This window comes from Typopeltis vanoorti, chromosome 7 (assembly GCF_054136105.1).
Source record: "Typopeltis vanoorti isolate ZY-2024b chromosome 7, IOZ_Tvanoo_1.0, whole genome shotgun sequence".
Lineage (NCBI taxonomy): Eukaryota > Metazoa > Arthropoda > Arachnida > Uropygi > Thelyphonidae > Typopeltis > Typopeltis vanoorti.
In genome coordinates, this window is record NC_143555.1 from 141401606 (window position 1) to 141417668 (window position 16063).

Sequence of the window (16063 nt, forward strand, 5' to 3'; positions counted from 1 at the left end):
GTTCTTGGTGTTTATCAGAACTTTTCAGCTTCCCCCCCCCCCCTCCCCTTCATACATGTGTGTGTGTGTGTATACACACACACAAAGCAAAGTTAATGAAATTGCATCACTTTATTAACCAGCAGAACGTATCTGTATCCCTCCCCTTCATACATATACAGGGTGTTCGGGATAAATTTGACAGTTTCGTAAGGAAAAAGAAAATCTTCTTTGTATCTATTAAATTTAATGAATTGACAAAAAAACATTACAGGCAGAGTTAATTACAATACTATCAACAAGATTTACTCAAAATAACCACCATTAGCATCGATCACAGCTTCAATTCTGCTTCGGAACCTCGAACAAGCTGATGCTACAGTCTCCCTGGGAAGGGCCGCAAAAACTGTTTTAATTTTATCCATTAACTGGGCTTTTGTATTACTGGAAGTGCGATTGGTGTCTTTTTCAACTGTGCCCCATACAAAATAATCCATGGGGTTAAGGTCTGGGGAGTTTGGAGGCCAAACATTTGGACTGGTGAAGTCGTAGAAATTTTCAGACAACCATTTTTGACTTTTCCCAGAGGTGTGGCAAGGGGCCGAATCCTGCTGCCATACATACGGCCTACCATTGGCTACCCTTGTTATCCAGGGCTTGACTACAGTTAGCAACTCCACGAACAAAGCCCGAATTCCAATGCCAGGGTTCTTCAACACTTGTTCCTGCAGATTTGCGAGGAATTCTGCTGTACGAACGCAATCAGATCGTCTGCTAGGGATCTTTCTTCTTGCTACATCCTCGTAGTCACCATTGCAAGTCTCTAGTTCATGCCTGATTGTTTTTACTGTATTCAGGGAGCATTGGGCAGCAGTCGTAATATCCTTATTTTGATGGCGGGCACGAATCATCATGATACAAGTTATTCTCTTCCATGATTCAGGTGGGTTCCAGCTATCCATCCTTTCTGACATCTTGTATATGAATGAAGAAGGGTCCAAACTTTTAAATGAAGAGAAGTGTGTGTTAATACATGTAACTTACGGAAAAATATAATTAATTATAAATATGTCAAATTTATCCCGAACACCCTGTATGTATGTGCGTGTACACACACACACACACACATACAAAGCAAAGTTAATGAAATTGCATCACTTTATCTCACCTTTAATCAGCAGAGCATATCTGTATAATTATGTTCTAAAAATACGTATCAAAGAATTCATTTAAAGTCTTTCTCACCTGTGTTTATTCTGCATTAGAAATTAATTATTTGTTTATCAAAACATTTTTATCAGCAATTTTATCAACAGTTTTCAGGTAACTAATAGAATTTTATTCATGCATTATCAAAATTTTCTCTTTGATAAACTTGACTTCATCCTAGAATACAAAGAAAAAAATAATGTGATGAATTTCAAAGATTAAATTTTATCATGATCTTTTTGACCATGTTTCTTTCATATGGGACAGGCACTTCTCAAAAGTTCCTTTCTAATTTAAAAAAAAAAAAAATTTACATTTTAGGTGCTACTTTGATACATTTCTTCAGTATGCTGATATATCTGTGACTGCATCGCTTTTTCCTGCTTTACTAGAAAGGGTGTCCCTTATATTTCCAGTAATGGGATACAAGGAAGAAGTGCATAGGTAATTTATTTATTTAGAATTTTCATATTTAATAATTTGGACATGCATTAAAATGCAATATGCATTTCATATCTGAAGTGTTTTTTTGTTTTTATTTAAAATCGAAAAAAGAAAAAATTTGTATCATAACAGGTTGCTTACAGATATGAAATATAAGTATATATATATAATAGCTGTGTTCCCAAAATGTAAATAACAGGTTGGAAAAAAAATGCTTGGAATGTAAATTGCATAGCCCCAGTTATCTCCTGAATGCATGAATATTATATATAGAAATCACGTGGATTCAACAAACTAATGTTCATATACTAAAAATTTTGCTCTTGAAATTCATTGCAAAAATAATTGCTCCTTAAAGATAACAACTACATAAGTTAAGGGGATAAAAATCCCTTATTGTTTTTTCAGCCAGTAAGCGAAACTAAGATCGAACACTACGATCTGTAACGTTTCATGCCGACGAACTGTCAGCGTATCCAAGCGTAAGTGACCACTTGGTAGTGCCACACCACGGCAACTCGTTGCAAAGGTGAAGCAAGCTACTCGTTGCAAAGGTGAAGCAAGCTTCCTCACTGTTCTTGATATTTTCTCATAATGTAAAACACAGCTCTTAAGAGATGTAGTACTGTTTTACATTATGAGGAGAGGTCACTACCCAGACCGGTTTCAACCTTTTTTGAGGTCTCATCAGTGAGTAGCTAGACCTAGTTAATATCAGAGTTTAAGTGAAGAAAACTTACATACTTTTGCTAAACGATTGACCGAAAGGTGTGTCACTATATTACATTATAACATAGTATAACTAAGATGAAAAGCCAAAAGGCTATTTTTTTCTGGCGAGGTTGATATAAGTTAAGGGGATAAAAATCCCTTATTGTTTTTTCAGCCAGTAAGCGAAACTAAGATCGAACACTACGATCTGTAACGTTTCATGCCGACGAACTGTCAGCGTATCCAAGCGTAAGTGACCACTTGGAACGTTACAGATCGTAGTGTTCGATCTTAGTTTCGCTTACTGGCTGAAAAAACAATAAGGGATTTTTATCCCCTTAACTTATATCAACCTCGCCAGAAAAAAATAGCCTTTTGGCTTTTCATCTTAGTTATACTATGTTATAATGTAATATAGTGACACACCTTTCGGTCAATCGTTTAGCAAAAGTATGTAAGTTTTCTTCACTTAAACTCTGATATTAACTAGGTCTAGCTACTCACTGATGAGACCTCAAAAAAGGTTGAAACCGGTCTGGGTAGTGACCTCTCCTCATAATGTAAAACAGTACTACATCTCTTAAGAGCTGTGTTTTACATTATGAGAAAATATCAAGAACAGTGAGGAAGCTTGCTTCACCTTTGCAACGAGTTGCCGTGGTGTGGCACTACCAAGTGGTCACTTACGCTTGGATACGCTGACAGTTCGTCGGCATGAAACGTTACAGATCGTAGTGTTCGATCTTAGTTTCGCTTACTGGCTGAAAAAACAATAAGGGATTTTTATCCCCTTAACTTATATCAACCTCGCCAGAAAAAAATAGCCTTTTGGCTTTTCATCTTAACATAACAACTACATGTCAAATAAATCTAATTGAGAATTTTTGTTTTATACTTATACTTTATTTGTAATAAATACAGCTGTTGTGTTCATATGACTAATGTTGAGGCCATTACAGTATACATCAGATCTTTGTATTGCTTATATAAGCTTTGCGAGTGCAACTTTTAATTTCATACTAATTTTTAATTTTAATTCTGTACAGAGCAAAAAGGTGTTCAGACTTTATTTTTTCTAGTAAATATTAAGTAAACACATAAAAACAACTTATTAGTATAATATTAGTAATTACTTATTATTGTATATTAGTAATATTACAATGGGGGGAAGACCACACTCCTACCAGGCACGTCCCCCGGGTGGCAAATGGGGGAAACCCAAATGGGTTGCTCTGAATAAAGAATAAAGAGCTGTGGACCAAAGGATATAGTAGAGGCATGGCAAGCTGGCTTCATTATTATGCCAGTAACTTTCATGAGCAGAAGAAAGTCTACAAACCGAGATAGTGCTACTGTGTATGGGACAACCGACGCGCCTACTCAAAGACCACATAGAGTAGGTGAGAAATCAGCAATGTGGTCAGCCAAGGATGTGAAACATGTAGCCACCCTCAACATAAGATCACTATACCGACCTGGAAAATTGCAATTAGTCCAGGAAAATTTAAAAAGACTGAAATGAAGTATTTTAGGTTTATCAGAGACACATTGGTGCAGTGATGGATTCATGGATTTACCAGAAGGAAGACTGTACTTCTCAGGAAGAAAAGATAACATACACAGAGAAGGAGTTGCATTATTAATTGAAAAGAAACTTACATACTCAGTAATTGAAATAAACCCAGTGTCTCCTAGAATAATCACAGCCACACTTCAAGCAAAAGAAAAAGGTCAAACAATTAAAATAATCCAAATATATACACCAGACAGTAACCATTCAGTGGAAGAAATAGAAAATTTCTATGAATAACTACAACAGGAAATAGATAATCCCAAAAATAGAGAACTCATGATAGTGATGGGAGATTTTAATGCTAAAATAGGACAGTTCACAGCAGACAAAAAATATGTGATGGGGAAATTTGGATACGGAGAGCTTAACGACAGAGGAGAACAATTACTCCACTTCTGTAAAGCAAACAATCTAATGATTACAAACACATTGTTCTATCAAAGCCCTAATAATAAAGTACATGTACATCCCCAGATGGTAATATAAAGAACTGCATAGACTATATCATCATAAACAAACAATGGAACAGATCAGTAAATAATGTACGAACATTAAGAAGTTTTCATTTTGGCACTGACCACGAAATATTAACTGCCAAAGTGAAGATAAAATTCAACAGGAAAAACAATATCAGAAAAGAAGAAAACATCAACCTATCAAAACTAAAAGATAGCTCAAGCAGAAGTCAATTTTTAGAACAGATGTGCTTGAAATTAAAACCCTCCATCTTCCAGAACAGCGGAAAATACTGGGAAGAAGGAAAAGAAATAGTGTTATCAATTGCAAAAGACACTCTAGGTTCCAAACCCAAAATAAACAATCAGTGGATAACCAAAGAAATCATAGCTACCATAGAAGAGAAAAGAGAGGCCAAGATACTTGTAAACAACCAACAAAACAATGAAGAAAATAGAGAAAAATACAGAGCACTAAAAAATAAAGTTGATAACCTATGCAAAAAAGTCAAAGAAAAAATGGTTAGAAGAAAAAGCTAAGAAATGTCAAGAAGCATACCAACAAAAAAACCTAAAAGTCTTCCATCATACTGTAAAGAGAAATTACAAAGGAATTCTCAGAAAAAGCAGTAACAATGATAAATAACAAGATGACTGAAACCGGGAATATTGAATATATAAGAAAAATCTGGTCAAACCATTTTAAGACTATCTTCTAGTAAGGAAACAAAACTACAATGCTAACAATAGAAGAAAATAATGATCCCCAAAAAATTTTACAAGAAGAAGTTAGATACGCAATAAAACAGATGAAAAACAATAAAGCACCAGGCATTGATACTATCCCTACTGAACTGTGGTCATATGGAGGCGGCATATCAATAGAATATTTAACAACCCTATTCAATAAAATACTACAAACAGGAGAGATCCCAGATGACCGGAGAACTGGAAAGATCATCCCAATATACAAGAAAGGAGACAAAAGAGACTGCAGAAATTACAGACCAATCAATTTACTCCCTCACACCTATAAAATATTCATAAGAATTATACAAAATAGATTAAAAAACACCTATGAAGAAATGATAGGCATAGAACAAACTGGTTTCCGAGGAAACTATTCAACAATAGACCAAATTTCACATTGCACCAACTAGCAGAGCTCAGCTGGGAAGACCATAAAGAACTATATTGTTGTTTTGTGGACTTTAAACAAGCTTTCGATAATATCAAAATCCCCATTATCCCCATGCCTATTCAACAAAGAAGTTGTAAAGAAGGCAATAGACAATGAGCCTGGAATCAATGTCAATGATTTAAACATAAATAATATCAAATATGCAGATGATCTCGTCCTTCTTGCAAGAACCCCAAATGAACTACACAAGTTGATCAACAAACTAAACGAAACCTGTAAAACATATGACATGACAATAAATATACAAAAGACAAAAGTGATGAAAATAGGGAGGAACGGAACTACCATCTCAGCCACCCTAAACGGAGAACAAATAGAACAAGTAGACAACTTCGTATACCTTGGATCAAAACTAACAGAAACAATAGATGAACTCAAAACAATCAAACACGGAATAGCGATAGGATGGACCACCATGGGAAAATTACAGAAAATCTGGAAAACAAACAAGATATTTAAGCAAGCCAAAATCAAATTATATGAAGCAATAATTATACCAACAGTCATCTATAGAGCAGAAGTGTGGACAGTTAAAAAAAGAGAGGAGATAAAACTGCTGGCATTTGAAATGAAATGCTTAAGAAAAATAAATAGAACAAGTTGGATAGAAAAGAAAACAAACATCACAGTCAGACAAGAACTATTGTATAAAAAGACAATAATAGAAAAAATTAGAAAACAACAACTGAGATGGTTTGGACACACTGTACGCATGGATGCAGACAGACTTCCTAACATCCTAATCAATACTTTTCCAACTGAAAAAAGAAGACCCGGAAGACCAAGAATTACCTGGCTGAAATTAATAAAGAACATCTCGGGATGCAGAACATATAAGGAACTTTTTCGAACAGCAAGGAATAGAGAAGACTTAAAGATCTTGCTCAAGATCTTTAAGTCTTGAGCAAGATCTCAAGACTTAAGACTAAGACGGGCTGAGTCTCAAGAGAAGACTCAGCCCGTCTTAGACAGAAGAGAAGAAGAAGAAATATTACAATAATTAGTACCTAGTACTTGGTGTAATAATAAGTGTAAGTTTTTATTTTTTTAGTTAGCTGAATATTTGTAAATACAAGAAAAAATCATGTGTTTATCTGATACCCTGCCATGTGGGGAATGTAATGGAGGGTCTACCCAGTGACAGTACTGGTGCCTTTTCATTCTTCCTTTTTTGCATACTGCTTTCCATTTTCTTCACTCTAATTCTCCTGAGTCTTTTACTTCCCTATTTTCCAGACCACTTTCACCAAGATGTAGTTCCCTGCCATTATGTTTGCCATTTTGTATGACTCATGGACTTCTGTAAAGGGGAACCCTGGTAGTCTCACACTGCTTTGTCATGATGGGTGTACTTATTCTCAAATCATCCTCTCTCAGAAACAATCATGGAAAGGGGGAAGGGGTCACAGAATCACAGTAACTCCCACAAAACTGAACTTTTTTTTTTGAGGAGTAATAATATCAGAGTGAGACCTCCTTGATGTTCACAATGAGGAGATTTGCTCAGAATTAAAAGATCAAGGATTGATAGCCATAAAAAAAGTTCTCATACATGGGGATGATGTCCTATGGAATATAATCCTTCATATAACATTGTCTAAACCTCCAATGTATTCAGTGACGCATGTTATCTCTGTTACTTTATGTTCTATATTGCAAACCCCTTCCATGCTGCTTTAAATGCCAGAAATATTGTTATGCTCAGACTGGCAGATGTTGGCAGTGTGAGCATAACAATATTTTAATGTTTCGTAACATCTGGCAGTAAAATGCGTGAGAATAAATATTGTAACTGCAAAACACCTGTATGTGCCACTTGAGAACATTTGGCATTTTCTGGATGTCAAAGGTAGAAGGATGAAAAGAAGATTCAAAAGATCAAGAGTGAGAAAACCTACTATATCAGGTAGGCAGAGAGGAAGTATAACATTACAACAATAGTATCTAATGGAAAACTCTCATATGCTGAGAAAGTAACATTAAAGAAAGCATCAAAGGGGACATTAACTTGCAGTTGGCATCCTAATATAGACTACCAACTACATATCATAGTTGGTAGTCAACGTATTAATTGTTTTTAAATGTGCTTGCACTCAATCTGGAAAATGAAGGGCTGATATTCCGCTTACCTCACTTTGATCTTTCAACAGAATGGCTGCAATACAGATATGTTAAAGGGGGCATTTTGCCATAACATCACAATATCCTTTTACAGCTTAGAATTAGATCATCAAATTATGTTCACTTTGAACAATCGAAGATTGTTCAAAGTGAACAAAGTTCCAGAATCTTCCAGAACAATCTCAAAAGACCCATCTCACAATTGGTCTCATATAGGATCTTATAATGGGTCTCATCTATAGGACCAGATGAGACCCATTATAAGGTGGTTAAACATCTCTCACTATTCTCCATGAATCAACTGTATTAATTGTTAACTGTAGTAATCATCCTCACAGAAAATTCAACAAAATTTTCTGTGAGGATGATTTCTGGAATCATAGCAAAAGACAATTATTGTTGCCTTTCCAAAGCTATGTTAAGGACCCAAAACCAACAGATTACCGTCCAATAGACTTTGTGTTTCCTAGGAGGGACCTCCCACAATGAGTCTTGATAGACTTTGTATTTCCTAGGAAGGACCTCCCACGATGAGTCTTTTGACTCCATGGAGGCCTGAATAATAATAATAATAATTTCTTACTATGCTGTTTAGATCTCTAACAAGGATCAGTTTTACCTTTTTTTCTGTACCAGCTGTCTTCTCTAATGATTTGTGAAATTCCTCCACTTCTTCCTAGTAGAATCTTTTGTGGAACCATAGGCACACATTAAGTTGTGATGTCTACGTCATCATTCTTATACAATATTTTCCCACATCACTCTACTTGATAATGCTTGCCATTCAAGAAGATTATCCTCATATTTTATGTCGAATACTATAACTACTCCTTTTCCCTTATCATCCTTTCCTGAACATAAAATCTTGTATTTGTTGCTCAGGATGGTGATGCAGTATAGTTTGCATTGATGTCAAATAAATTCTGAACTGATGAACTCTCTGCTTCTCTTGTTCTCCTTTTTCTATGATGAGTATAATAAATTTAGTTTAATCCTTTACCCAAGTGTAGGCAAACAAAGTTTGTGCCTGAAGTATATCTTCAGGACTGAGGCAACTCGTAGTAAAGGTGGACCAAGCTCTCATCACTCCTTTTCTCAGTATCTCCCATAATGCAAAGCACATTTCCTTGCGGATAATGCTATGCATTAAGGGAAGGGCCACTACCCAGACCGGTTTCAACCTTTATCGAGGTCTTGCCAGTGGGAGGCAGACCCAGAAGTGGTGATACTAAGGCAGAAGCAATGGAGAGGTCATATTTACTTATATGAGTTGCCAAAAGGTGTACCATCTTATTATTAATTTACTCTGGATTTAGAGAAAGATGTTGGAAGTTTATTTTCCACTTGGTTAGACTTTCATGATGAGTATGTCATACCTTTTCTTTTTAATTATATTTTTAATTATAAATATTGTATTTTATTGTTCTTTCTTTTATTTCTATACTTAATGTTTTATTTGTGTAATCATTATTTTAACTGTACTATTTTTACCTAGTATATTTCCTGTAAATGTCATGCACTCTGTCGACATCAACTGTGTGGTACTTGTTTAATTCTAATATCAGACAGTTATTAGATGAAAATTATTCAAGAGTAAGTAATAGTAGTTCAGAGTGAAATGCTTTGCTAGTGGAGTTGTCTTCTTGGGTAATGGAGTGGATGTATAATTATTATTTGTGCTGTGCAGCAGGAGTGTGATGCTTAAAAGCAAAACATTCTGGTGCTGAGTATTATATTTAACATTGATGTGATTTTATATCTGCTAGTATTGGCTGCAATATCAATTGGCCTCTGCAGTATTCTCTGTGTATTGCAAGAAAGCTAAGTGTAGTTGCTGTATTGATGTTCTAATATTCTGAATAAGTAGCATGTAAACACAGTTGAAATATTTAATTAAGATGGATTAATTAGAGATTTTGATTCACATATTGTGGATAACGTCAGTGTAAAATAGAAATAAAAAAATTCAGTAACAATGAAGGTATATGGAGAATGGAATCTCTCCTTATATGTAGTTGCAGGACAGCCAGGTACAAGAGCACTACTATTAGGATAAATTGAAGCATGTGCACATGATTATAAAAAAAAATAATAATAATAAATAAATAAAAAAATTGCAACATATATGTTACATGTAATAAAAACTTATATAATTAAACAGTATAGTTCTTAATAATAATTTCCCAGATTTATGGCATAGAGAGTTCATTGTTAAGGTTGAGATTTGGGAGATGCCAAAGTACTTCGGAACTTTCTATAAAGAGACGCCGATGTTTATTGGTATGTTTATATAATAATTTGGCATCACTCCAAAAGATCCTGTTGCTAGTATCAGTAACCCCATGTTCTGCAAAACCCAATTTTTTTACATTTCTTGTAGGAAATGTAGGATTGGTATTCAGAAAGACATAAGAAACAGATCAGTCTGTTTGTCCAAAGTAGAATAACTTGCAGTTGTATGGAACTGAATAGTCCAGGTAGCAATAGAGATTGAATTTGGATGAGCTATTGAATTTATAGCCTTGAAGGTTGTGGAAATATTAAACTTCTTTAAGGTGCAAGAAATGCATTCTAAACTGCCTTTAATGTATGGGATGGCAATTCTGTGCAAGTCTTCTCTTCTAATAGAGGACATAGGAAAATGTTTGATTATCTTTTCTGTTTCTTTCTTTTAAGATTACATGGTGATTAGCATTCATATTTCCGAATTTAGGGACACAAAACACATATGTTGAAATGATTATTTTACTTATTATTAATAAAATAACACTCGACATTTCGACCCCTGTATTGAGGTCATCATCAGAAGGATACATGTGTATAGGAAACCAATCTACATGCTCTTACCCTCTATAAAGGTAAATTAAGTCTACACTGTTAATTAATCTTTTTCTTAGCCTGACCTCTAGTGATAAAAAAAAAATAAAATAAAGAGAAAGCTTGGTTTCCTATACACATGTATCCTTCTGATGATAACCTCAATACATGGGTCGAAACGTCAAGTGTTATTTTATTAATAATAAGTAAAATAATCATTTCAACATGTGTGTTTTGTGTCCCTAAATTCGGAAATATGAATGTATCTTTTCTGTTATTCTGGAGTTGTAACCGTTGAGAATGGCAGTTTCTTTAATTGTAGAAATTTCTTTCTGAAGTTGATCAGATGAAGAACAGATAATATGAGTATTAAATACCTTCTGGAAAGAAGGTATTTAATAATGCCATATTTTTGTGAGGGATGGTGAGCTGAAGTCTGATGATTATATTGACCCAAAAAGGAAGGTTTGCAAAAAACAGATGTTGATAAAGAGCACCCAATTCTCTCTTTATAGAACATCAAGGAAAGATATAGTTCTGTTTGATTAGTTCTGTGGTGAAATTGATTCTGCAATGAAGGTTATTAATTTTTTGTAAAAAAATGTCCAGTTGTTCACATGAATTATTCCGCACAGCAAAAGGCATCATCCATGTAATGGAGCCATATCAAAAGTTTTGGATTAATCATTAAAATTTTCTCTTCTAGTTCTAAATAGAAGTTAGCAAGAATGGGAGATATTGGAGAACTCAATAAAGCTTTTCATTTCAGCTGAAATATCTAGAATTCATGATGAAATTGAAGAGGTCTGGAAAGGCTAATGGAAACTTAGATGATAAATCTAGGGTGTCAGCTAGAGGAACATTTGTAAAAAGTGAAGTTATATCAAAACTTACTAGTAAATCTGTGGAGTGAATCCTCAAATTTTTAATTTTAGATATAAAGTTGTTTGTATTTTTGATATAAGAAAAGGAGTGTCTGTCCAGTTAAGGGAGGAAGTAAATTTGAACTGGTTTTTCCTTTCAGTTGTTTCCGACTGCAGGTGACTTTGTAAGCATTGCCCCCACAAAGTATTCCTGGTGAGATTTTTACAGGGTAGTTCACCATTGCTTTCTCCAACCCTCCAATTTTATCCAGGCTTGGGACCACATATGGCTGGGATGTATTCATGACTGTAATCCACATGTGTTCACGGGGCTGGTTTGCCTGTCTTGGGGGACGAAAAACCTGAGTTTCCAGGTGAAAAAAAAAACCTACCTCCTTATGAGACCGACTAACTCACATTTAGTTGAAAGAGATCAGATAAAGGTTCCTCATGTCACTGATGGGAATTGAACCCAGGTCTTTCTGACCAAAGGACTTCATCTATACTGACTGAGCTACGAAAACTCTGTAGATTTGAAAGAAACTTCAAAATTTTGTATATATAGCTGCCTATGCAATCCATGATTGAACAAAGAGGATATCGTGGTTTTTGCAGCTTTGGTAAGCCACAAATTCTAGATGATCTTGCACAGTGTTTTTATTTTTTGTCTGGATCATGCAAAAATGCATCATCTAATAAGCAGTTAAGTTTATTCAGTTGACCGTTGGTGAGGTCTCTGCCAATTAATGAGTATGTTTTACAATCTCATAGTAATATATCCATTTTCCTTTTATAATCATAAGATTCAGAATTAATAGTAATATTGCCCTTGTTGGCTATAACAATGTGTGCTGTATGTTTATTTTTTGAAGATTATGTGTAGGACTTTAAATTCTGCATACAGGATATTTAGAGGTGGAAATTTAGGATTATGAATAATTTTGGCAACTTCAAAATGTAGTTGATTTCTGTCATCATATTAAATGAGAGATTCTTCGGAATAATGCCAAATTACTACATAAAGGTTCCCATAAATATGAGCATCTCTTTAAATGTTGAAAGTTTATTTTTCACTTGGTTAGAGTATAATAAATTTAGTTTAATCCTTTATCCAAGTGTGAGCAAACAAAGTTTGTGCCTGAAAGTATCTTCAGGACTGGGTTAAGGTGGTACAACACCAGGACAACTCGTTGCAAAGGTGGAGCAAGCTACCAACACTCCTATCTCAGTATCTCCTATAATGCAAAACACATCTCCTTGTGGATATGTCTAATGTTATGCATTAAGGGAAGGGCCACTACCCAGACTGGTTTCGACCTTTATTGAGGTCTCTTCAGTGGGAGCCAGGCCCAAGTGGAGATATCAGACAGAAGCATTAGCAGGTCATCTCTACCTATAGGAATTGCCAATTGATGTGCCACCCTTTTTTAATAATTTACTCTGGATTTAGAGAAAGATGTTGAAAGTTTATTTTTCACTTGGTTAGAGTATAATAAATTTAGTTTAATCCTTTATCCAAGTGTGAGCAAACAAAGTTTGTGCCTGAAAGTATCTTCAGGACTGGGTTCAGGCACAAACTTTGATTGCTCACACTTGGATAAAGGATTAAACTAAATTTATTATACTCTAACCAAGTGAAAAATAAACTTTCAACATCTTTCTCTAAATCCAGAGTAAATTATTAAAAAAGGGTGGCACATCAATTGGCAATTCCTATAGGTAGAGATGACCTGCTAATGCTTCTGCCTGATATCTCCACTTGGGCCTGGCTCCCACTGAAGAGACCTCAATAAAGGTCAAAACTAGTCTGGGTAGTGGCCTTCCCTTAATGCATAACATTAGACATATCCGCAAGGAGATGTGTTTTGCATTATAGGAGATACTGAGATAGGAGTGTTGGTAGCTTGCTCCACCTTTGCAACGAGTTGTCCTGGTGTTGTACCACCTTAACCCAGTCCTGAAGATACTTCCAGGCACAAACTTTGTTTGCTCACACTTGGATAAAGGATTAAACTAAATTTATTATACATCTCTTTAAAGAAAGTTCTGAAGTACTTGGACATCACCCAAATCTCAACCTTAACAATAGACTCTCTATGCCAAAAATCTGAGAAATGATTTTTATTAATAACTATACTGTTCAAATGTTTATTATATGTAACACATATGCTTCATCTTTTTTTTATTATTATTTATAATCACACACATGCATGCACAGTTTGGTTGATCTATAATTTTTTTTCACCTGGCTAGCTGGCAGCTGCATATAAGGAGAAATTCCATTCTCCATATACCGTTATTGTTATTTAATTTTATGATTTCTAACTGTTTTACACTGATGATGATGCTTCATGATATGTGAATCGAAATATCTGTAATTAATTAATCCATCTTAATTAAATTTTTTCAGTTGTGTCTACATGTTACTTACTTGGAGTGAATCATGACAGTTATCTCTTAATAATGATGTTCTAAGATATTCTGCCATTTACAGTGACCAATATCTCAACTTTACCACCAAACAAGTGACTGCCAACTTGCCTGATTAGTGGTTTGGAGTAGCATGGGAAAAAAAAAAAAGTGCTTCTCTCTCTCTCTCTCTCTCTCTCTCTTCTCTCTCTCTCTCTCTATAGTAGAGTTCTTGGATTATCTAACCAATTATCTCACTCAACAGTGCTAAACATGCCTCCATTTTTAAGAGCATGTGTGTGTGTGTGTGTAAGGAGAAATTCATATTGTTCTACAAAAGTATTGTCCTGCTAGCTTATTGTAATATGTAGTGTATAAAGATTTCCATAAACTTTGCCCATCAGCTTGGCTGAGATTTTCAACTTTTTGGAGTATTTTTTGTAATTATTCTTTTCTATGTATAGAGATTATTTCTATAATAATTTTTCTTTTCCATTTTCTTTCTGTGTCTTTAGTATATTTTTATTGTACATAATTTTCATTTAGAATTTTATAGTTTGTAGGTTTTTTTTATTATTATTGTGTAATTTTGTTTTAGCATTTAGTAAATTGTGAACTTATGCATGTTTTTTTTTTTTTCTGGTTTTCTTCTCATCAATCAAACAAATGGTATAGGAAACATAAGCATCTGATATACCTGACATAATAAGCTAATGCTAAATGGTCTTAGATGTCTCAGCAATAAGTTTAAATTACCAGTCCATTCATACATATATCCCTTTTCTAATGAAAGAATATTTTCAGAATTCTTTCAAATTATCAATGAATTTATTAACAGTATTGAAATCTTTTACAAGCTTCTTCGGAAAGGTATTACATTGAGGTTATAGACCCTCCATCTTATTTGAATTCCTTATAGGTGAAGGAACCTATATTAGGATTTTTTAAATGAAAAGTGAGTTAGCTGTTCTTGTATAGAAGCAATTAAGAGGTATAATATAGTGGCCCCCATAGACTTTATTTGTCTTGTTGGAAGTTTTTTTCACTTGGTTATACTATAAATTAAAGATACCAATACTTGGTTTAATCCTTTATCCAAACAAAGTTTGCACCTGAAATATAATCAGGACTAGGGCAACTCTTATATAGAAACTATGGCTTCACATCACTTGCCTTAGCATCTCATAATGCAAAGCACATATTCTTATGGGTATGTATAATGCTATGCATTGTGGGAAGAGTCACTACCCAGTCGACTTCGACCTTTATTGAGGTCTTGTCAGTGGGAGCCAGATCCAGAGGTGTTACTAAGGTTGAAGTAATGCTGAAGTCATATTTTCATATGCGAGTAGCCAAAAGGTGTCACACCTTATTATTAAACTCATATATGAAAAGATACAGCTACTCGTATATGAAAATATGACTTCGGCATTACTTCAACCTTAGTATCACTTCTGGGTCTGGCTTCCACTGACAAGACCTCAATAAAGGTCGAAATGGGTAGTGACCTTTCCCATAATGTATAGCATTATACATACCACTAAGGATATTTGCATTATGGGATACTAAGGCAAGTGATGTAAAGTCATTAGCTTCTATATATGAGTTGCCCTAGTCCTGATTATATTTCAGGCGCAACCTTTGTTTGCTTACACTTGGATAAAGGATTAAACCAAGTATATAATTTCTTGGTCTCTTTAATTTATTGTATTTGTCTTGGCATTCATATGAATTCAGGAATACAAAGTATGCATCTACTGAGAAGTGAGCATTAAATGTCATCCTGTGTTACTAAATGAACTTGGGAACAAATATAGGACATTTAAGTGTTGTGTCTTTAATTTCATTTAAATTAGTTAGTTATTTGATGCTAACCCAAAATTAACAGTTCGTAATTCTAACTTCTTACTGCTTTAGTATCTTGGCAGAAGCTGTGCTTAAACTATTTTCACTCCATGCTGCTGTTACTACTCATTGTTACAAAGAGTTGGTAGAATATATTAGTCACTTCAAGAACTACTCTATAGCACCTGATTTGTTTACGCACATTGTAAGTATTATATTTTAAAATAGACACATGTTTTAATTTTAAAATATTAAATATTTTAAGTCACTCATACTCCATTTGAAGTATTAATAACAAACTTGTTAATAGTTCAAACTGTTGTTTGCAAGAAACTTATTAATAACAGTGATTTATGCAATCATTGTTCTTGATTAGCATATTTAAGAAATAGATTTTTTTTTTTAAAGCCAAAGACTGATTGCAAGAGGCTTACAC

The 16063-nt window shown here is 34.4% G+C and overlaps 1 protein-coding gene across 2 annotated transcripts in view; it reads left to right on the plus strand.

Annotated features, from left to right (window-relative positions):
- Positions 1 to 16063, plus strand: part of LOC150105134 (AP-5 complex subunit zeta-1-like) — a 220029-nt gene that overhangs the window by 171084 nt on the left and 32882 nt on the right. For both annotated transcript variants that reach the window (XM_090396170.1, XM_090396169.1), the window contains exons 13-14: positions 1510 to 1632; positions 15700 to 15832. In XM_090396170.1, coding sequence (XP_090252296.1) covers positions 1510 to 1632; positions 15700 to 15832 — 256 coding nt within the window. The remainder of the gene's footprint in view (positions 1 to 1509; positions 1633 to 15699; positions 15833 to 16063) is intronic.